Genomic DNA, 23,877 nt, shown 5'->3' with positions numbered 1-23,877 from the left:
AAAGAGAGAGAGAGAGAAGTAAAAGATAATGAATGAACAAAAATAAAAACATGAATTCACAAATTTAAAAGTAAGTCACTTTGTGATAACTGATTTTTCTTTCATAAATATAAGTATAAACATGAAAATTAAAATGAACACCAGGTAAAACCAATTCGGCTAGAGGCTTCTTACAAATTATAAGCACTCCATACCAATTTGACATGTTTTAACCCCAAACATAATCAATACATATTTAAATGTTTAATGAAAAATGAATTTATGTCAGATAGCCAAATTTATTTGTGTTTACATTTTCAATCTTTCCAAATTTCCCTGATTTAAATTGCAGAAAGGCCACAAAAAAATCTCAAATGTATTCAAGCTGTTAAAGTAGTCCTGCACATAGGACATTAAGTTGTTGCTCGAATGTTACTGAGCAGTAAAATACCATGATAAAGTGGCATCTTGCTGTGTCTCTATTACATCTTCAGCACTAAAATTAATTTATGATCAGTCATCAATTCATTTACATGTCGTTTTATGCTAAATCTTTCCTTGCTGATAAATGCTTATCCTTAGATCCATTAAGCTAAAGTCTGTGCTTTATAATACAACCCTGCTAATTGTTGCATTACCATTTTTATGAGATACAAAAACTGGCCATCTCCCATTTTTTTCAACCAATATTTAATCTATGAACTTTTCCTATTCAATGTTATTTGTCTACCTGTTAAATAAAAGCTGCAGCTACAAACGTCTTTAGACGAATTAATCCAAATATTGACCTTTGCCTACATGTAGAAAAACATGTCAAATCTGCAGAACAACTTCTTTCACTCAAACATTTTGAATATGCAACGATTCTACCGGCATGCCTCAGAGAGAAAGGAATGTGTAATCATCTCTAATCCCAGCACTTTGGGAGGCTAAAGTGGGAAGATCACCTGAGGTCAGGAGTTTAAGAACAGCTTGGCCAACATGGTGAAACCCTGTCTCTACTAAAAATACAAAAAAAAATTAGCTCAGCGTAGTGGCCCGGGCCTGCAATTCCAGCTACTCAGGAGGCTGAGGCAGGAGAATCTCTTGAACCTGGGAGGCGGAGGTTGCAGTGAACAGAGATTGCACCACTGCACTCCAGCCTGGGTGACAGAGCGAGACTCCATTTCAAACAAACAAACAAACAAACAAAAAAAGAAAAAAAGAAAAGGAATGTGTCATACATATGGAAAGCAAAATAAGCAATTAAAAATATCTTCATTAGGACATATGATGCTTGATACCTTGTTTCACTCAGATAAAAATTACATGTGTCATGTCCCCCTTCCCCTTTTTGTCTGCTCAATTTTGAAATATATATTTAATTGTTCTTTAAAGACATCAAACCTGTTGAAGTAGTCTAAGAAATTAATTTGATTATTGTGGCATTATCCCTGAAATTTTCCTCAATACTAAACTTATTTTCCTTTAAGTTTTGTAGAAAAGCAAAGTTTCAGGTCAAATATTTCAGTGGCCGAGGCTCTAAAAGCTGTGTGGTTGAGTCAGATGGCGAGGTCGCCAGGTTTCACCGTTTCCATATCGATCTGCCGTGGGAGTTCCAGTACAAACCTCCAAAAACATGAACTAGAAAACATAGAGCCAGGATTTCCTTTCAGCTGTGGAATTCCTGTGGAGTCCAGCAGTCGAGGAAACTTTCTAATTGTCTCACTGAACAGGACACAATCTCAGTCTTCCTTTTTGTGATCACTGAGGCAGTTAGAATCTTTGCTACACGTTGAGGACATTTTCCCCCTGCGCTCTCTCCTACTGCCTTCTGTTTCGTTTTTCCTGGTGGTGTCATTAAATTCGGGAAATAATTAACCTTGACTCCCACCATGGAAGTTACAGAAAGAAGTACTGGAGCCCTCCTCCCACCGTTACCCAACAGTTTAGCATTTAGGAGGAAATTACAGGCTTACTCCTGAAGACAGAAACAAGCCTTTATGTTCACTTTCTAGCCCAAACAGCGTCCAGTGAGCTGTAATAAAGAAACATGTTGCATTTTATTACAATCAAACAAGTGTGCATTACGAGCATAGATTACGAAAATTCTTAAAATGAGGTTCACTGCAAAAAGTGCTGCTAGAGCTGAATTTCGGTAGCATGGGTCACTATAAATAAACATAGAACTGAATGTGAAAAAAATGAATCACAAAAGTCACATCTAAAATTAATATCTTGATGAAATGTGTAAGGAAAAAGGACTAAAGTTTCTAGAGAGAAAATTATATGTTGTACTTGTATACATATTTATTCATGTGTGTTTATACACACACACACACTCAGTTCCACATATTAAGCAACAAACCAGCACATTATTTTCCTCTTAAATATACCTATGCTACGGATCAGAAGAAAGGTGTGTGTTCCTAGAGCAGGGACCATGATAATTTGTCTTTAGAGTAAGACTGATTGATTTTGAATATTCTTCTTCCATTCATCAGGTGGGTAACCTGGAAAAAGGCTTTAAAACCCTCGGTGACTCAATTTTTTAGTCTAGTAAATGAAAATAATACTGTCAGTAGGGTTATGAGGATTAAATGAATTAACATACACTAAAACTTTATAATAGGGATCGGCAAACTTTTTCTGTAAAATGACAAACACTAAGTATTTTAGGCTTTGCTGTCCCTGTCATACATTCTTCTTAGTTTTTGTTTGTTTGTTTCTTGTTTTCCTACAACCCTTTCAAAAACGTGAAAAACCATTCTTAGCTCATGCGACCGCACGAAATACAGGCTACTGCTGAGAAAGATGCCTTGCATGGGCCGGGCGCAGTGGCTCAGGCCTGTAATCCCAGCACTTTGGGAGGCCCAGGCGGGCGAATCCTGAGGTCAGGAGATGGAGACCATCCTGGCTAACACGGTGAAACCCCGTCTCTACTGAAAATACAAAACATGAGCCGGGCGTGGTGGCGGCGCCTGTGGTCCCAGCTCCTCGGGAGGCTGAGGCAGGAGAATGGCGGGAACCCGGGGGGTGGAGCTTGCAGGGAGCCAAGATGGCGCCACTCACTCCAGCCTGGAGGATAGAGCCAGACTCCGTCTCAAAAAAAAAAAAAAAAAAAAAAAAAAGCGAAAGATGCCTTGCACTTAGTAAAGGTTGTATATGTGTTACCTATTATTATTATTATTGAATATAAATTTTTAGCCAAGTGATTAGAAGTAATAGGCATTCAATAGGTGTTTGTTGTAGAAAGAAAGAAATATTAACAGCAGACCTGCAAATACGTATTACCCAGTACTGAGATAATGGGATATGGAACTGCTGTTACTTTCGTCTTTTTTTAGCCTTCTCCCCTCATAGACCATCATTTCAAAATTTAAGAACTCCCTCACAAAGTAGTTGCTACAAAAACTTTTGCAGTTAACATGCTTATTTCTTTACAAAAAAATGGTTTCTGTCCCTGAATAACTGCTGATGTATTCCCTAATGTGGCAGCTGTGAAGTGCAATATATCCAAGTAAAATCCTGAGTAATTTCACATACGGGCTTACTAGCCCATCCCAGGGTTGTTATTGAACTAACATTCTGATTGGCTTCAGAGTTTCAGGGACTGGAACCCAATATTCTGATTGGCTTCAGAGTTTCAGGAACTGGAACCCAATATTCTGATTGGCTTCAGAGTGTCAGAGACTGGAATCCAATATTCTGATTGGCTTCAGAGTTTCAGGGACTGTGTAACCCATGTTGCCTCCTGTAACTGTGAGATCTATTTAATAAAACGGTCATTAGTTTCAAGAAAGTGAAAATAACTAACAAAATTTCAGGGGGAGGTAATGACTAATTTATTCACACCACAAACATATTTAGAACCCAAAGTAACTGGTGGTATGATCCGCATCTACTGTATGGGCACTTACCATGTTAAAAACATAAAAAACTCGTAGAAATAATGCCTGTTTTATTGCCCACCTCAGTCAGTGCTGTTAAACTAGCCTTAAGAGTCTGAGGAAAACATAAGCACTTTAGAATAACATTCATTGGCCTGCTGATTTCTCAAATATTCAGTCTCTATATACATCCACCTCAAGGCTATTCTCATACATGTCTGCATGCACGCATGCGCACACACTTTATCACACTTACAGCCTTATCTACACTCTCACATGTTTATACACATACTCACTCCCTACACATGCACCCACATCCACATTCCAATACACTCACACACCTAACACATACTCCGTCACACACACACACTCATAAGCACTCACTCACATACCATAGAAAGCAAATTAAATCTTTGATCACACCTTCTCCACAAAGTTATTGTGAAAGAGAAAGAGAAAAAAAGAGTGGGTTTGTATTTGGCTACTTTTGTGTAGAGCACAACTTCTTTCACTAAAGAGATGTATTATTCATAGGATAAGCTCATCATGGAATACAAACCTAAACACCCTGAGGTTTTTATATACGGCAGTAATTAAGCAGTGAATTCAAGGAGGAAATGAGACTTTTTTTCTTAGCAATAAAAGCTTCATTTGGAGTGAACATTACACTAGCTACAGGAGAAATGCAGATTGTTTGAGCTGCAGTCACATCAGGTAGCCTAACATGTCACAGGTGAGCATGTAAAAGTGCAAAATGGCATTCTCCTGATTTATAGACATATTTATCATCTTTGACATTATAATATTTAATAAAAGAACTACACAGATTATAGCTGACTTTTTTCATCATTATTGCAGTTTGTTACTGCATTCCTAAAGGAAAAGAGTTCAGTATCATCAGTGAAATATGCAAAAATATGCAGAATTTTACCCTGAAGGAGATTATGCTGGAAACTCAGGCAAAGGGGCTTAACATAATAGTGCACTAATAAGTCCGCTCTCTGCATTTGAAGATTTTAACTTGTGCTCTGTCACCTCCGGTTGGATCTGGATTTCAAACCACAGCAGTGTATCTGCAGCTCTTAAATCTTAATTAGGCTGGCAAGCAGACCAGCCCCTAAGTAAGAAGAAGAACTGAAAAATGGGCTCGTGCTCACACATTGTGTAATCCGGGGAGGAATGCAGAGGAGAATCATAGGCACTGATGCTGCTTTATCATTGTCATAAGCCAATTTCCATCAGTGTTTGCAGAACTCTAACACATAGTGTAAAATCTGTGAAAGTTTGGAAGCTGTTGGCATAATTAAGTGGGATTGTGGTAAAACACCTCCTAGGATGAAAGATGTCATCACAGTAAATACAAATATGAGCGGTCTTCTGAGAAGACCCAGTGCAATGCAGAGACCAGACTTCAGTTTGTAGTAGCTCTGTCTACACAGTCATGTAGGAGGCATTTTCTTGTGTCTCCAACAATGTATATCTATTTGAAAAGAAAGACTGAATTTTTAGTTTTCTCCATATTCATTGTGGCCATATTAGGATTTAAAGTTTTCTTTAAAAAATTTGGTACATTTAAATCCCTGAAAATAGGTTATACCTCAGTCCTGGGATCATCATAGAAGAGTTCCAATGGAACTGTTTCATTTGGTGAACAAGGCAAGAGGAAGCCAAAGAAGTACACAGAAAAAATAACTGTATTTCTTGGAAGAGAAGCATTTACTAGATTCAGCAATGTGAAATGCATAAACATATGGTTTATCTCGCTATACATTTTCTTCACTCTAAAAATAATACCTTGTGCAACCTTAAAGTGCCTTATTCAGGAGACTTGCTTACTTTCTATCAGTGAATGATTTTACAGAGTGAAATATCAAGAAGCATTTTAAGATTGCATTCACTTCATATGTTGTTCCTGAGATATATAAAAAAGATCATTTCTAAAAGTCAAGGTTTTCATGTAATAGACTTGGTTTCCTAGTAGAGTGAACTTCTCATGAAAGCCCTAGATACAATTGAGTTTTCTTTCATGTCTTTAAAGCTCTTTAAAATTCATGAATTTTCTTATCATTTTTGCAGGAAAGCAAAAGTATTTCCAAATCCTTTTTGAATTTTGTATTTAATATTAACATATTTGAAATGTTACAGAAATAGATGGAGTGGAATAAATCTTACAATAAGGAAGTAGTTGATTTTTGATGCATTTTAACGTTACCAATAGGTCAGTTATTCCTATTAAATTGGTTCCATTACCTGTCACCGAGCTGTCTAGATTGTCCATACTGGATCCAGGAGTCTGGTCCAGTGCTCTCAGGGGCCTGGGGATTTCTAAAGCTTCCTCTTCGTCATCAGCATCATCATCTGGAACATCTGTTTCCAAATCAGAAATCAAGGCTCCGGACACATAACCTAATGGTGGAACCGGAGGCTGTGGAGGTTGATTATTGCTTTGAATGTGCCTAGAATTCAAATGAAATTTACAAAAGAAAAGCAACTCATTAACATGCAGCAAAATCATAATTTTAATGAAATGCATGCTATAGTGACTCATATTGTCTTCTTCCTTTCCATTAACTAATTTTGGAGCTCGTAATGCTTTCGGAAGAGACAGTGACTATGAATATAAGCTTCACCAAACAAGAAAAACATAGACCACTAAACTCTTCTCTCGGGATAATACATGGAGGAAAAAAATATGGACCCAGTATTTTTGTGAAAAGAAGTCATCTAGAGGGGACTAGGAATATTCGCCACTAGTAACTATTTAAAGTGAACATTTTTCTCCAAAAATACTATACCTTTGTTCCCAGTTTAGTGTCAAAATTCTACTCAGTCTGTGTAATCCATGCTGCCTGCTGGCCCTTATGAAGAAAAGATGTCACATGAGGACCTAATATTCCCTACCTCCCAACCCTGAACACATTTCCCACACTAGAAGGCTTCCTCCCCGCATGATCCCTCTCACATCAAGGCTGGAAGGCGACTTCCACGTTCACTGTAACCCAGTCTAGGGCAGGCACAACTGATTTCTGCTCTAGTAACTATTTACGCATCTGTCTCACTCACCAAAGTCTTAAACTCCTCAAAGGCATAAACGATTCATCTAAGCATTCTCTGTGTTTAGAACACTAGTGTATTACATAAACCTTTTGCAATGAATAAATAATTCTAATCTCAGCCTTATGAAATAAATAGATCATGCATTATCAACTCTATTTATTTATTTATTTATTCGTTCATTTATTTATTTATTTTGAGAGACAGGGTCTTGTTCTGCCACCCAGGCTGGAGATGCAATCATGGCTCACTACATCCCTGAGTTCCCAGGCCTAAGTGATCCTCCTGCCTCAGCCTCCCAAGTAGCTGGCATTACAGGTGCGCTTCACCATGCCCAACTAGTTTTTAAATGTTTTGTAGAGTGGGACTATATTGTCTAGGCTGGTCTGAAACTCCTGGGCTTAAGCAAGCATCCTGCCTCAGCCTCCCAAAGTGCTGGGATTACAGGCATGAGCTATCATGCTTGGCCCTACCTTCTTCAGAATTTATTAAAGTGAAGGTCAAATTTAAGTGACTTGTTTCAAACCAGGTAGCTAACAAAATGTGAAGCTGGGCAGTAAGGTCCAGTTGATTTGTTTTGAGTCTATTCAGATTTTCTTCAAAACCATAAAATGCTAAATGAAATCAATTCATTGTTATTTGTTACCAGCATTAAAAAGTGAATGTACTACATGTTTTAACATAGTATTTTCTTTGCCTTCATAAAAAAGGTATTTAAAAGACCATGCTATTCAAGGGAGATATTAAAAAGTACTATGCATTTTTAGTGTTGGCTCGTGAATGAAAGACATTAGATTATTTTTCTCTGTTATTTGCATGCTTTGGGGAAAGTATTTTAATCTTCTCGAAATTTGTTTAATATTCCTCTCCCAAATGGCTTCTTGAACTTGTAACCAACCTCAATGTTAACAGGATTCTTGCTATTTCAATGTTAAAACAATTTCTAGTTCTGGAAGTTACCTCAATATCATCAGACCCCAATCTTCATTCTTTAATAGATTAGGAAGTTGAGGCCCCAAGTTAGTATTTGGCATTCATCACAGCCTGCTAGTTGAAAAATCAGAAGAAATAGCAAGTTTCCTAAGTATTACTACAGAAAAGCTTGAGGATAGATGAGCACATCTTGCTATAAATGTTGCCTCCAATCTGCTTATGAATTGGGAAGGGAGGCAGCCAAGAGATGAGCCACAGGCTATAGGGCAATATGATTCATTCTCCTATAAGGATGTGGACTTTGGTCCTGGAAAGCATGGATCAGACCAACACTCTGGTCCCTACATCACTGTTGACACCTCTTGATAAAACAAATACCTTGATGGATGAAAAATGTACTCCTATTTAAGCAAAATTAAGAGGTAAAATAAAATACAGGAAGAGGATACATAACCCATTCATAAATATCTTCCAGTGACAGGCACTGTGCTGTTTACTTCATCAATCAATAGAAACAGATCCTGGGAGGTGGAGCCTGGGAATTATTATTTGTTAAATGGTCCTCCTATGATGTCGATGTACAACCCAGATGGAGAGTCACTTCCAAACCAGAAGCACATGCAGGCTCATAACTCCCAGAGGTAGAGTCAGCCAAGACTTTCTGAAAGATTGCTGGTTGAGTAGGAACACACTCAGAAAAAGAAACAGGGTGTCCTCTATGGGTGTTTGGAGCAGGTGGAGATGAACTAATTTGTTCATTCTTTTAGCAAATATCTATCAAGCACTTACTAAGTGGTACACTCTTCTAAGTGTGGGAAGACAGCAGTGAAGAACTCAGGGGTGAAAACCCAGGCCTTTCTAAATAACAACAGCTAATATACAGCCAGGTACAGTAGTATATAAGTTCACACTCATTTCATTCTCACAAAAATTAGGATATGTAACAAAAGAATTGAAGCTCGACCCAAGAGAGATTAGGCCTTTGCCCTCTACTCCTGGGAGGTAATCTCTAAGCCCTTAGAATGTCCTGCTTGATAAAAGTCTCTCTGTTTACCTAGAGACCTTAGGCTACTCCAGAAAGCATAGCAATATGATTTATGGTGGGGCTTGGAGTTGCACGGTATCACCTCAGCCTCTGGAGGGGCTGGAAACTGAGGTCAGCCATGTGGGTAGTCAACAATGTCTGTGTGACAGAGCCAAAGTGAAGTCGCAGGACCTCAGGGAAGGTGTGCCCATCCTGGCTGGATATTCTCCCTGGTGTTTAATGTCACGCTTTTTGTTGGGAAAGTAACGCTGTCTATGATCCCACTGAGAGAGGACAACTGGAAGCTCTGCTTTGGGAATTTTCCTGGGCTATGTCCCATGCATTTCTTCTTTTGGCTGATTTTAATGCATATCTTTTCACTGTAATAAACTGTAGCTTTGGGTGTAAAATCTTTTGGTGAGTTCCATGACTTACTATGGAGAATTCTCAAACTTCAGGGTGGTCTTAGGGACCCTTGAAACTTGTACTTGCTATCAGAAATATAGGTGGTCTTGGGGACTGCCCCCTAATTTCCTATATGAGCTAATTACTATTATCACCATCATTTTACACGTGGGGAAACCATAGCATGTAAATGTTTAGTAAGTTGCCCAAAGTCATGCAGCCAGTAAGACAGGTTCATCTCCACAGCAGTAGTCCCAACTCTGGCTGTCGCAGCAAATTCCAGATCTTGGCAGTCGGAATGTTTCTCTGGGAGTGGAGCCCAGGTACCCATATATATATATATATATATTTTTTTTTTTTTTTGAGACGGAGTCTCGCTCTGTCGCCCAGGCTGGAGTGCAGTGGCCGAATCTCAGCTCACTGCAAGCTCTGCCTCCCGGGTTTACGCCATTCTCCTGCCTCAGCCTCCCGAGTAGCTGGGACTACAAGTGCCCACCACTTTGCCTGGGTAGTTTTTTTGTACTTTTTTAGTAGAGACGGGGTTTCACCGTGTTCGCCAGGATGGTCTCGATCCCCTGACCTCGTGATCCGCCTATTCTCGGCCTCCCAAAGTGCTGGGATTACAGGCGTGAGCCACCGCGCCCGGCCAATACCAATATATTTTAAGGTTATCCAAATGGTTCTAAAATGTAGGCAAATTTGCGAACCCTTCAGCTTGAGTCTGTGCTTTAGACGACCAAACTGCATTGCTTCATTAATTAACATGAAGGAATTCTATGGCTCTTGAAGGAGCTGATTTCAACTTACATAGTGATGTTTTATAAAAAGCAGAAATAATAGCGTTTAACGGCAAGTTGTCTTTGACCTTTGAGAAAGCATCTGACAATTGTTGGAAAATGTTCAAGACTGTCTTATCTTAAGAAAAGAGGCTGTTTGTAATGATCTTTAAGTAATACTCCGGCTTTTGGTATCTCTTTCTATATACAGTTAGCTGTATTTTAACAATAAATACTTCATTAATAATGAGCATAAGAATTATTTATCCCCAAGGCTAGAACTATTTTAAAAAACAAAACAAATACTATTTAAAAAATTTACTCAGGCTTCAAGCACAAAGTGTAAATCAACAGAAGAAAATTGGAGTATGACATGGAGATTTAAAATAGTGATGTAACAGTCTTGCCTTTGAGAATTAAAATAGAAAGATTGAATAACAACAACAACAACAAAAACCTGTATAAAATTGTGAGAGTTAGTCTCATTTATATATCTGTGTTAATTCCTCAGGATACCTAGGTAAATTGCCACCTATAGTTTATAGAAGTTTATAGATTGATTAGAAAAAGAAATGTGAAATATTTGATTACTCCTGCTTTTCATGCATTTACTGATACTAATATTGTTGTTTTTTTCTGTTGCATTTAACCCAGGTAAAGAGAGTCTTTTAATAACTAATACTGACCATATGTGATTTGCAGAAGCTCACATTTACATATTGACAACCACATACAGAATTAATCACAGGCACTTTGAGGAATCTAAAACGAGTCTTTTATTACATCATGGGATGTGAGTTCAAGGATATGCTAACTGAAGATAAACCATAAATTAGAGAAGATTCTGGTGTAGCCAAGAGCACTTTAGCCTGAAATACAGCAGATTTGAATTCTTGCTCTAGTTCTAATTTTAGTTCTAGTTCCAGCTCCAGTTCCATTTCCAGTTTCAGTTCTAGTTCTAGTTTTGGCCAAATTATTTAACATTTCTGCAGTGAATATATTTATCTAAATGATTAAGGAGTTATACAAAATCACTTTTAAACTTAGCTGTGTAGTTCTATCAGAATCTCTTGTGAATTTATTTTTAAAAAATCCATGTGTTGAAAGTATGGGTCTCTTGACTTAATGAAGATATTTACCATGTTTGTTTTGCTATATCAAACTGATAGGCTCTCGTCAACTCATCCAGGTGAGCCTGCAGCATGGGTTGCATCTCTTCCCGTGGGGATGGAGTAAGAGTTGCAGTGGACTGCTGTCCAAAGGAGATAGCAGGAGAAGAAGCCACGCCTCGGACAGGAGGTGTTGGGACCCTATCATCATCTTCTTCCAGTTCATCTTCCAGACCTTGATGTAAGTAAGTTTGTACTGGCAATGGTGGGCACCAGCTATCACTGTCATAGCTGAAATTAAATGAGAAAAATATGCACATTGACACAAATACACATACACATACATGCATGCAATTATACTGGCAGTAAGTAGCAACCACATGGCATCTGAAATGCTCTCGCGGTTTATTTCTTCCTGAAGCTGTTGGTGTCACCACAGTAAATCACCTGGCTGTTATCTTAACTTCTAATTGTAATTACATCTGTTATCTCAATATCTTAATTTATTCTTAAAAGACCTTATTAGCTAATTGTTACCCCACAGTTACAAGAGGCAGTAACTTCCCAACAAACTTACTCATGTGAAAAAACCAAATTGCTAATTAAAGACAATTAATGAATTTAGTGCTCGTAGATTTAACTACTTCCTTCGCCTGTTCATACTTGTGCACCAACATTACATGCCAATATAGCTGATTGATTATCTAAGAAGTATTGGAGAATTTTACTTATTCTTATTCTAGATATCTGACAACCTTTCATTCCATATGTCATTAAGACTATGATATAAATGCATTCAGTATCTCTTTGATTCTCCTAATTTTCTCAGTAAAAACCAATGTTCTTTACCTTGTCATCCAAATGCAAAACATAAAATGGGAGTTCAAAACCTTGCCCTATAAAATAAAAATGATACTTCTATTGTAGTAAAAAAAGTTTAGCATGCGATCTATCCTTTTAAAAAATTTTGAGTGTAAAATATAACAATTATTTAAAACCATATCTTTTTAGGGACTGTGGTCTGCGAATATAGAAAATTAATCCAAAAAGTTTTAACCATGAGACAAAATCAATAGCATTTTTATTTCAATTCTCTGTAGTCCGAATACTTTCAGAAATCAAATAGATTATAACATCCTTTTAAACACAGACAAGGAAAAGATAAATAATATTATTGGATATAATGGTCTTATAAATTCAACCTCTTAAATATCTAGTGAATCTTTCTCCTACACTTCATCTCCACTCCCACAATCACACATCAGTTTCCTGCTGTAAACTAGCTCATTAGCTTTCTCCTACTCTTCTGGTATCAACTTCTCTTCCACCCTTTCTCACCCACATGCAACAGAATTATGTCTCTAAAATCTTCATTCACATCATGCTTAAGCCTAAAATTATTCAGTGATTATAGCTAGCATTATTTAAAAAAAAAAAAAACCTCTCCAACTCATTAGGTGGGTCTAAAAAACCCATCCTCATCTGATAAACCCATCTTTCTAGCTTAATCTCGCACTATTTCCTCAACATCCATATACTCTATTCTTTTCTAAAGTCTGCCTCTGTTTATGACTGTTCTTAATCACTTGCTTGTAAGTGCCTACTCTTCCTTCAACCAGAGTCACTTCAAATGTCATCAGTTTCGTGAAGTCTTCTCTTCCCCACTCCAAATGGAATTAATCGCAATTCCATAATACTTATTTTGTGGTACTCCCCATATTATATTGAGATTATTTGTTTCTGTGTCTCTTTTCTCCCACTATTTTGTGAGATTCTTAAATTCAAGAAAGCTGTAACTCTCAGCTACTTCTTACACCTAATACAGTTTCTCGTACATGGGAGCTATTCATTAGGGAAACTGTGGTATTAGTAAATATCAGAAATCTACATCTGTAGTCTTGATCCTTCTTACAAACAGTAACTCATACATGTCTGGATGATTCTTGAATATTTCACTTGAAAGCCTTTTCATTTATTCTGTTTAAAAGCTGAATTTATCATAAAATTTGAACTTGTATATTTATATTGGTGTTATTCATAATTGCCAGAATGTGGAATCAACCTACATGTCTCCCAGTAGGTAGATGGATAAACAAGCTGCAGCGTGTCTCCCAGTAGCTGGATGGATAAATAAGCTGCAGCGTGTCTCCCAGTAGGTAGATGGATAAATAAGCTGCAGCGTGTCTCCCAGTAGGTAGATGGATAACTAAGCTGCAGCGTGTCTCCCAGTAGCTGGATGGATAAATAAGCTGCAGCGTGTCTCCCGGTAGCTGGATGGATAAATAAGCTGCAGCGTGTCTCCCAGTAGGTAGATGGATAAATAAGTTGCAGTACATCATGCAATGAAGTATTATTCGTTGCTAAAAGGAAATGCGCTGTCTAGCCATAGAAAGACATGGGAGAAACTTGAACGCATATCACCAAATGAAAGGTCTAAAAAAGGTACACACAATACGATTCCAACTACTTGACACCCTGGAAAAGGCAACACTATGGAGACAGGAAAAAGATGAGTAGTTTCCAGAGGCTAGATGGGAGGAAGCCATGGATAGGCAGAGCACAGAGGAATTTCAGGGCAGTGAAACCACTCTGTATTGTACAATAACGGTGGACACATGTATTACATTCGTCCAAATCCACAGAACGTGCAACACAGAGAGAACCCTAATGTAAACTGTGGACTCTGGGTGGTGATGATGTGTCACTGTATGTGCATCATTTGTAACGAACGTCCCACTCTGGTGGAGAACGTTGATAGCTGGGGAGGCTATCAATGTGTGGGGGCTGGGATAAATCTGTACCTTCTGCTCAATTTTGCTGTGAGCCTAAAACAGATGTAAAAATAAACTTCATTTAAAAAACAACTATAAATTTATGTTTTTGGACAGTTATGTGTGAGGGCCCTGAATCTATTTCACAGAGCATACACTTCAGTGGAGAAAGCTGATATGAAACGAACAATCAATGACGCTACAAAAGCAGAAACAGGAGGTCTTAACTAGTTTTGGAGTTGGGCAGGGCTATGTTGACCACCAGTAAAAGGCATATTTTAAGCAACACATGTGGAAGCCCAGAGGAAGAGAAAATAATTTGAAGAGTTCAAATACTTCCCTAAATGCCAACAGCTGGCAAAGAAAGAAGAAAATTGGCCATGGAAGAAGCAAGAGAGTTAGGGATAGGCTGGTCACTGAAGGCCTTGTCAGCCCCCACAAGGAGTCTGACATTTTCCTGTGGGTGACAGATAGTTACAGAAAGGGTTTTTGTTTGTTTGTTTGTTTGTTTTTTGGGGGGGAATAATAGCATCTTTGGATGTTCAGTTTCCTTAGACCCCTAAACTCTTTTTCCCAAATTCCAAAGATTCTTCCTTCAAAGCTAGTTATGATTTTAACTCCTTTATTTTCGTTTCCATGGCCATTTTCTTCTCTTGAGGACGCTACGTAAATGAGTTGCAAGACCCTGTTTCAGAAGTCCTGCACGGTTTGATAGGGATATTTCCTCCTGAATATCTATTATAATATTAGACATTATAAACAACAGACACACACTAGTGTGTTACAAATAGCAATTTTTATACTAGAAAACACCATCATTTAAACTGTATTCTCATTTAATTGACTATATAATCAGTGTTAATCTGAATTGAAAAAACATATTGCTCTAAAAAATTGATGCCTTTTTTATCTGTTTTATATGTTGGAGATCACAATTAAATTTCACATGGAAAAAGATCCTATTGCTTTAAAATATTGTAACTCACTGTCCTGGTGGGATTTGCTGCTTTTAGTTTTTCCCATCCTCTAATCAATCTTGCCTGCCACTTACAAATTCATCTATGAAAACAACAGAATGGTCTGAATAAAAATATTTACTTCTCTTTATTCCAACCATTGACTATGTCTAAGCCTCAATCTACTTTTTCAGACAGTTTTTACAACAAGAATCTCCTGCTTGAATAAATCAGTTTGTTTTCATCTTTCTTTGTACTTTTTTCTCATCCTGGCGCATTTATTTTTAAGAACAAACTTATTTCCAATAAGCTATACTCCTCCAATTTTACCTATCTTAATCTTATAAATCCTTCAAGCCACAGGCTAAATCCCATATCTTGTATGAAGATTTCCTTGATGAGGCCAACCAGCTCTCATACATTACTCTTCTGAACTTGCACTGACAATATATTTGCACATTTTTTTGAAAATTGATTGTATATAGTCTTATGTCATTTTCAGTGTTGGTTTCTGTAACTGTTGACTAATTTATTTTAGTATTTAACTTTTCACATGTTTATAATACCTTTTCCTCAAGTGCATTAGTTATGACATTGAACTGTTCTTGTTTTGTTACATCTAATATAACACCTTAAAAAGAGCAAGTCATAAGCGTATGTAGTGATTTGATTTGAAAACACACAAATAATTCCACTAATTAGAATACTTTGGGTTTTTTTCATAATGTATTTATCTGACTTAAGCCACATTATTAAGTTAAACAGAAATACATAAGAGGAGGCTAATCGAGAGAACTGTCAATTTTCAATATGAAATGTGCTTGCTTCATAACCAGATATAATTAAATTTACTTTGTAAATCTTACTACAAAAGAGTCCTTTTTTTTTTGCCAAAAAGTAATAGGAGCACTTTCCTTACTTACACTTGTTTGTTGCCAAGGATATCATACCTTGGAAAAAAGAAACAAAATGTTTACATATTCAATTTTTCAAATGGAAATAGTCTATTATAATTTCCTAAGATTTTTCTGAAACTCCACAGGTGGTAAGGTATCCTTACTTTTGAAAATCTAATGGGTATAAACACATGAAATGAAAATTCACAGAGAATATATTAGAAGAAATATGTGTTACATGCATCATGTGCTAAGAAAACATAAGAAAAGTTATAATTTGGTGCACTCAATTCATTTTTACTAATCAAATAATGTCAGGCCAAGGAGAGCCTAACTATATAAATATTGTTTTTGACATCAGTCAGATACATTGCTTAATGCACTAATTAACTAAAACATATTTCAGTAGCTATTGTCATTAACTAGAATTAATGCTATCACTTTTTATTTTTTATTTTTGAGACGGAGTCGGGCTCTGTGGCCCAGGCTGGAGTGAGCGGCGCCATCTTGGCTCCCTGCAAGCTCCGCCCCCCGGGTTCCCGCCATTCTCCTGCCTCAGCCTCCCGAGGAGCTGGGACCACAGGCGCCGCCACCACACCCGGCTCATTTTTTGTATTTTTACTAGACACGGGGTTTCACCGTGTTAGCCAGGATGGTCTCCATCTCCTGACCCCGTGATCCGCCCGCCTCGGCCTCCCAAAGTGCTGGGATTACAGGACTGAGCCACCGTGCCCAGCCAATTGTCACCAATTTTTCTGTGTCTCTTTTTTTTTTTTTTTAAAGATAATTTAGAACAGGAAGGAGCAAATTCTTTACCCCTTCGGGGATAGCGAAGCTAAAAAGTGTCCACAGATCCGTCTATTTACCATGTGCCAAAAGAGGAAAAATGGAAAAAGAGATAAAAGAAAAGACTAAAAGAACCTGAAAGAATAAATGAAGGAAAACTGGGGCATGGAGTGTATCATATAAAGGACAAGAATGGTCTGTTATCTCTATGGTGTTCATGTCTTAATCCATGGCAAGCAACAAATACTTAGGTTTCATGCAGTTACCGAAGACGGATAAGAAAGTAACAGATGACACTATAAATTTTATGAAGTGTAGCTCTGTTTATCTAGTTTCCTTCACATTTTACAGATACACATCTTATTTGAGTGATAGAATTTCAACTTTTTCTTGTAGTAACATTGAAAAAGACTGTGAAAATGCTGCTAATGCCAAACCAAAGATCTTTTGATCAACCTTTCTGGGAGAAGGTTTTGTTCTCTGACTTATTGTCAGTGAACTATGAGGCATCATATTATTTGTCTTGCCTGGTGAATAATGATAAAGATGACAACAAATCAATGTTGCATGTGAATGAACCTGTAAAAGGCCAGACACAAATACCAAATTACTAATAAAAACACAATAAAGTTCAACACTGGCAGAAGCTTGTCAATCTCCAATTGCAGTAGCAAAGAAAAGCCCCACTTTTCAATTTAATTACCATTGAATTCTTCCTAGAATCATATGACTATAATAAAATGCACTGTATTTATAGTTAGGGATTAATACATTTTGACATATTTTTGTCAAGCTGAGAGAAGAATATTGAAGGGATAAAACATTGCCTTCATTGCTATATTAGTGAATTAACAAATAATTTTCTTCTTTGGGTAGCTGGTAACTTTTGATATTCTGATACTTTTTATTTTATTTTGATATTTATTTTGATATTGTGGGGAAAGGCTTAGAATGAAAACTGATGATAGCTAAGCTTTTTAGAAATAATACTAAATATTGTAACAAAAAACTAGAGACAGTATTTTCAAGGTGATGATTACCATTAGCTAGGTATATCTCCTAAATACTTACCTTTCCTCCATCCCATTGCCATTGCTTTGTTTTATTCCCCTATCATTTACATGATATTAGCCATTCTACTGTGATATTCCATGCTTTATCTACCTGCCCCAGCCTCACATCCTCCAATCCATCATCTGTACTCAAACATCAGAACTCCAATGTGACATACAAAGCTTCACAATTGGCTTCAAAACATCTTCTTAGATTACCTCCTACCCTATGCAGTTTTCAAACTCAACAAGCCTCATACATCAGTGACAAATTGATAAAGGACACAGACAAGCAATGAAGTGCAACATGAGGAGTACTACAATAGAGCAGCAAGCACTAGGCATAACAAAAACACGCCGGCAAATAAGCTTCCCTAAGAGAGGGCGGGAATTCAGGAGGAGGACTAACGGGGCTCTTTGCTATTTCCTGTTTTCTCGTCTTTCATTGTATTATATTTATAGTCTTTTTTTTTCTTTTCTTTTTTTGGTCTTTCGCCAGAGAAATTTGTCTCCATTCGCACAGAAAATCACAACAATAGTAAAATTTTGTTATTGCTGTTGACTAACAATCTATTCTAATGCTACACCACTTTTGGACAGAGACATTTTCTTGTTATCTTTGTCCTTATTTTTGGCTCCGTGCCTGGCATCCAGCAGCCACCAAATGTTTTTCTATTATTCGTGAATAAATGATTCTAGATTCACCTCAAAACTTTACTTCTACAAGCTTTCCCCAGGCTTCCCTGGTATATATAATTGCCCCTTTCTGTAGGGAAATTATTAGTTCTTCCACATTGCTCAGCTAGTGCTTATCACACAAAATTGTGAGTGTTTGTGTGTGTGCATGTGTGTGTGTGTCAGGAGCAAGACAGTGTTTAGTGTCTGGTCTCTAATAAGTATCAGGAGCAAAAAAAGTATCTGAAGTTTTCATATTTTGTATATCAAGAAAAGCTTAAACCTGAATTATGAAGGTTCTAAATTACAGAAAAATTTTCTAGAAGATCAATTTTGAAGATTTATTTTGTGAATTACTTATTATTATGAACAGTAGAATACTGTACTGTGTTCAATAATCTTTCTTTTTCAGTATCATATGGTTCACCAATTAGAAAACATAAAAGTATAAAGAATACATCAAAAAATGGACAAAATCATGCCAAAATCTATTAATTTGAATTTGTTGTTTTTATATTAACTTTAAATATGTGTTTTTATTATAAACAATTAAATAATAATTTTCAAGTGTTAGCCTTTTAAAAACTGAACTCAACAAATAATGAAATTGAATTTTGTTGTCAATATTACTAAGATCTAACCACTATTTTTAGTAAGAATTATAACTTTTTTTTAAGCAATACTAGGTATTTAAGACAAACAAGAACTTGAAGGTGACTCAAAAATACATATACATAAAAATAAAGTTTTCAAATATGTAGAAACAATTTTGTGTTTTATATCTTAATTATACTGAAAATAATTTGTGTTAAATCATAAAAATTTGTTTCATCTATTATTTCACGAATATTTCCAATTCCATTGCAAGATAATAAAATAAAGTGAGAAGTTTAGCATTGGTTTTGAATTAATTAGTTTTATTGCAGGGGGTTACAGAAATTACTGTAGTCTATGTATTATTTAGTAGACTCAATGGGGAAAAAACCCTCCAAATTATCCACAGTTTTCATGTTATATGAGTTCAAGACTTTATGCATATAAAGCTTAACAGCACTACTTTCTCTTCCCATTTTACAAGTCCCCATTTCTGGGTTCTCTGACTTCAGCTTTTAAAATGCAGATTTCTAAGCTCTGTAATAATCTTTTCTTGTGGAATATACAGCTCTGGTTTTTCTTTGTTTATGATTCATGTGACACTGACACATAACACTAATACAAATTAAGATCATCTACAGAATTTTATTTTTAAGTTAGAGAAAGAGGACACAGAATATGCTTTTAGTTTCCCATTTCAAATGCGAACTTAAAAGAATTAAAATAACAATATATGCATATATGATAAGTGCTACAATCTCAGGGAGACAAATGAAGGCTTTTGGAGGGAGAGGAAGACATAGACAAAAAATATTAGTGTGTGTGTGTATACATATACACACTGCATATATAGAGCATATATGTATATATATTTTATTTACCAAAATGCAAATGATATCATTAAAGGAAGCCAATGTTATGACATGGAAAATTCGAGTTAGAAAAATTAATCTGAAGACCTCAAAGACAAGAGTTATGTACAAATAAAAGAGGATGAAGAAGAAATGTATGAGCACGTATATGAGATTTTTTAAACCAAGACAAAAAAAAAAGCCATTATAGAAATGAATGGATTTATTTTAATATCAAAATATTTCTAAGTAAAAAAAAATCGTGCAAAAAGAAAAACTGCTTTTATCTATATTTTTAGCTTACATAAAGGCCCAGTCAAAATAAACCGTGACCTGGGAATTATAAGAAAGACAAAACATTCAGAATTATTAAACTGGAAAAGGAAACAGTATGATTTTTTGACCAGTGTTTTTTGTTTTTGTTTTTTTGATTTAGAGGATAAAAAGTATCAATGTCTTTGTATTTAAAATCAATTAAGGCTTAAACTAACAGAGGCAAACCCACTCTTGTGAGACATTTGGGAAAGAATAAGGAAACTGGTCACATTTAAAGGCCCTTGAAGAAAATGCTGTAACTTAAAAAGGTTTCATTACAGAGTGTGTATTGGCTCTATGATTGTTCTGGCCCCTAAATTCCCATCAGAGCTGATGATTAAAGTTCTACCCACTGGCCAGGTCCCTACAATTATCCCATTGTGATGGAGCTCTACAGTGGCGCCCTGCTATGGCCAGACATCAAGTCATTAGAGAACTGCAAGGGATGATGAAGAAGGTTATTTTAATTCCCTTTTCAGCCCTTCTCAGGAGTGGCTCTTTAGTTCACAGAGCTGTGGGTACTTGCTTTCAAACTAACAAGCAATATTATAAATGGAGGCTGCATTATCATGATTGCAGACAATCTAAGGCACTTGAAGGCCAAGGATTCTCCGTCCTCAATATGTGCTGTTTTGTATTTACCAGCTAAAAATATATAGACAGCGCAAACAGTAAAAGACGGGAAAATGCAATGAACATGGTGGTGGGGGCCAAAGGAAACAGTAAGAGAACATAAGATGATGGCAAAAATGAACAACAGAGACGAGAGGAGAGCCCTGGCCATTTTGTTAGTATATAAAATATCTTTACCCATTTTCTTGTTGTTCCGCCGCATAGTGTTCCAGCTCTGTACCAGGAAGGGGCTGGACTGGGGGAGGAGGTAGAGGGACATTGGCCCAAGTGGATCCATTGTTTTTCTGTGGTTTAGAAGAGTTTTTATTTTTCTTCTTTTTTCCACCTTTTCCACCTGAAAGTAATAACGTATTTATTCAGAGATGCCAAATAGTAGAATAAACAGAATACATCAGACGCCAAGATGTATTTATGTTTCGAAACACCAGAATCAGTATGTTGGAGTTGTTAAAAGCTATAAACAATGAAATGATATAATCAGAAAAACATTTTTATAAATCACTCAAAATGATACTTTTTTTTCCCCAGTGCATTAACAGCAGAGCCGAATAAACCAGAAACATGGCTGCTGTATCAAAAGCTTATTGATTTATTCACATCTGCTGCCTTCCCATTTTCATTGTTAGAGGAAATAATGGGCCACAACAAATTCTTTTAAATGTCCAATTTTAGTACACTTATAATGCTCTTTTGCATAATCTCTCTCAGTGGAAAACGCAAGGTGTAAGGATCTAGGCTAAACTCTTCCCTTAGAATGTATTCAATTTAATTAATCCAGGAAGGGTACCAATTTTTATCTTGAAAGTAACTGATAAAAATCAATCAGCTGCAATCGAGAAAATACCTGTAAATACTTTCCGAAGATACATTTTATAGACTTTTTAACTAATGAACTGAACGGCACAATTATTCTTGCATATGTGAATAGTTCTTAGTTATTTTAAGCATAACATGACATAACATTCCAAAAAGGAGGAAAAATTAATACAGTAATCAGTTTCAGTAGCATTGCATTACGAATGAATTCATGCACAAAACATGAGAAGAAAGTAAGTTGGCAGCATATGAGCCATGTCTCGGATTACATGGAGCTTAATGAAATATAAAAAATATAATTTATCATTTGGACAGTGCCATGGTTTTTACTCTTCAAAAATTAAGTAGATAAAGCTTCTTCCTTAAAAGTGGACCACAGTTAGATGAGGAATGAGTATTTCTTGGAGCAGAATAACAAAGGACGTTTCAGGGGACATTATGTAACTTCTGTGACTCCCACCACAGGCTACAGCAATATCTGCCAAAAATCTTACTGATCCTTTGGACTTCATCTATCTAGAACCACAAGTTGTGAGCAAAAACCATATGAAGCAAGGCTATTTAGCAATATATTATAGTATCACTAGAAGCCTACTTGTCTCCTTACTTCTACCAATTACTCATGTGCATCAGCCATATCGAATATTATGTAATTTAACAGGAACATATTTGAGCACCAGGAAGTGATAAAACTGTTAAACTAGATATATACTTTATTGCCAGTTATAAAATTGTGTATGTTTTCCACATAGCATGTGCACCTTCGCACACATTTCGAAGAACATCCCTGCACACAAACTGCTTTCACCTTGACTTTTATTGTACTTGTTTGGTAGAATAAAAGATTTTAAGAGGAAGGAGAGCAGATATCTTTTGCTTAGAGGATAAGGTTTCGCATCTGGGTTTACAGACCAGCTTCCCACTTACTGGATAAGTTACTCAATAGTTACTGCCTACATTTTGGCACATGTAAAACAGATATTGAGTTACTACTTCTTTGAGTTACTTTGAGAATTACAAGAGACAATGCGTATCAACTACTCAGAATGGACAGAACTTTCAATAAATGCCACTCATTTGTGTTCTTTCTTTCCCATATCCTCTATCTCAGAGCAAACCCAGCTCCTCTTATTTCTAAAGCTTTCTTTATTCGCAACTTCTCCAGGCCCCATGAGTATCCCACAAACAGCCTGACTCTCAGAATAAGAATAAACTTGCTTGAATATAAATCTGTATTGTTTGTCTTTAAGGCAGACGAAGCTTAATCCTTTGTTTCCTGATGAGTCAGCAAAATTACAACACAGGAACCGTTTCTTCTGTTGTAGTATCAGAGCTCTATTTCAGTGATTAAAAGGGGACTAGATTGGGCTACTTGTCTTCCATAGCTTTCTCTCTAGTTGCACCTCCTTTATTCCTTATTTATTTAAAAATATACAGCACCTTTCGTTTTCCATAGTACTTTCAGAAATGTTGGTGGTCACCACCAGAACTGAGTAACGGAAACAGACAAGTTCGTGCATCTCCGTTTTATCAACGAAGCATTTGAGGTTCATTCTGAGTGTCGCGTGGTCCATATTCACCCAGTAAAAGAAAAACCAGAATTCAGAGTGCAGCAGCTTTCTTCACTGGAAATCACTACTTCTAGAGCCCTGAATTCTGCTGAAGTCATTGTCCAAAGTTCAGGAAAGCCCTTCATTGCCTACTCTTCCAAACAGACTTAAAAATGTATTTTGGAAACAGGGGCGATTCACAGAAGACATGTGAGGGCTTTCCATCCAACAACCACTTTCTCTTCCTTTGAGGAACTTTCTGCGCTCTCATTATGGGCAGTGCATGCAGGATTACAAATCAACACACCTGACTTCTTTTAGCCGTGAGCAGTGGTAGGTTCACAGCACGGTGGAGAGCACACGACAGAACCAAAGCCACTGACACATTCTCTGAGATCTGAACCTTGAGTGAAGTAAGCCACAGTCTGTTGCTGTTACTTGCAAACAAAGAACCTTCAATCATTTGAAGGTGGGAATTGCCTATATGATCTTTTAAGGGAGTGTATTTTAATGACTTACATATATAAATTATTTGATTTGTGTCTATATTAATATATATGTATATAGACACTTTTTTCCCCTTGAGACAGGGTCTCACTGTGTCACCCAGGTGGAGTGCAGTGGTGCAATCACATCCACTGCAGCCTCAACCTCTCAGGCTCAAGCATCCTTCTACCCCAGCCTCTCAAGTACCTGGGAATACAGTCAAGTGCTGCCATGCTTGACTAACTTTTGTATTTTTTTTTAGAGATGGGGTTTCACCATGTTGCCCAGGCTGGTGATTTTATATTTTTAATGGTTAGATTTTTAATGGAAGTGCTCAGAACTTATGT

The 23,877-nt window shown here is 36.7% G+C and overlaps 1 protein-coding gene across 10 annotated transcripts in view; it reads right to left on the bottom strand.

Moving 5' to 3' along the window:
- The window catches only part of ROBO2 (roundabout guidance receptor 2), a 1,759,746-nt gene that overhangs the window by 19,422 nt on the left and 1,716,447 nt on the right, over window positions 1-23,877 (bottom strand). For all 10 annotated transcript variants that reach the window (XM_073009644.1, XM_073009645.1, XM_073009647.1 and 7 more), the window contains 3 exons: window positions 20,856-21,012; window positions 11,180-11,440; window positions 6,099-6,304 (listed from right to left, as the gene is read on the bottom strand). In XM_073009644.1, the coding sequence (XP_072865745.1) occupies window positions 6,099-6,304; window positions 11,180-11,440; window positions 20,856-21,012 (624 nt within the window). The remainder of the gene's footprint in view (window positions 1-6,098; window positions 6,305-11,179; window positions 11,441-20,855; window positions 21,013-23,877) is intronic.

The sequence above is a fragment of the Chlorocebus sabaeus genome, chromosome 22 (genome assembly GCF_047675955.1).
Source record: "Chlorocebus sabaeus isolate Y175 chromosome 22, mChlSab1.0.hap1, whole genome shotgun sequence".
Taxonomy (NCBI): Eukaryota; Metazoa; Chordata; class Mammalia; order Primates; family Cercopithecidae; genus Chlorocebus; species Chlorocebus sabaeus.
This window is presented reverse-complemented; position numbering and strand designations above follow the sequence as displayed.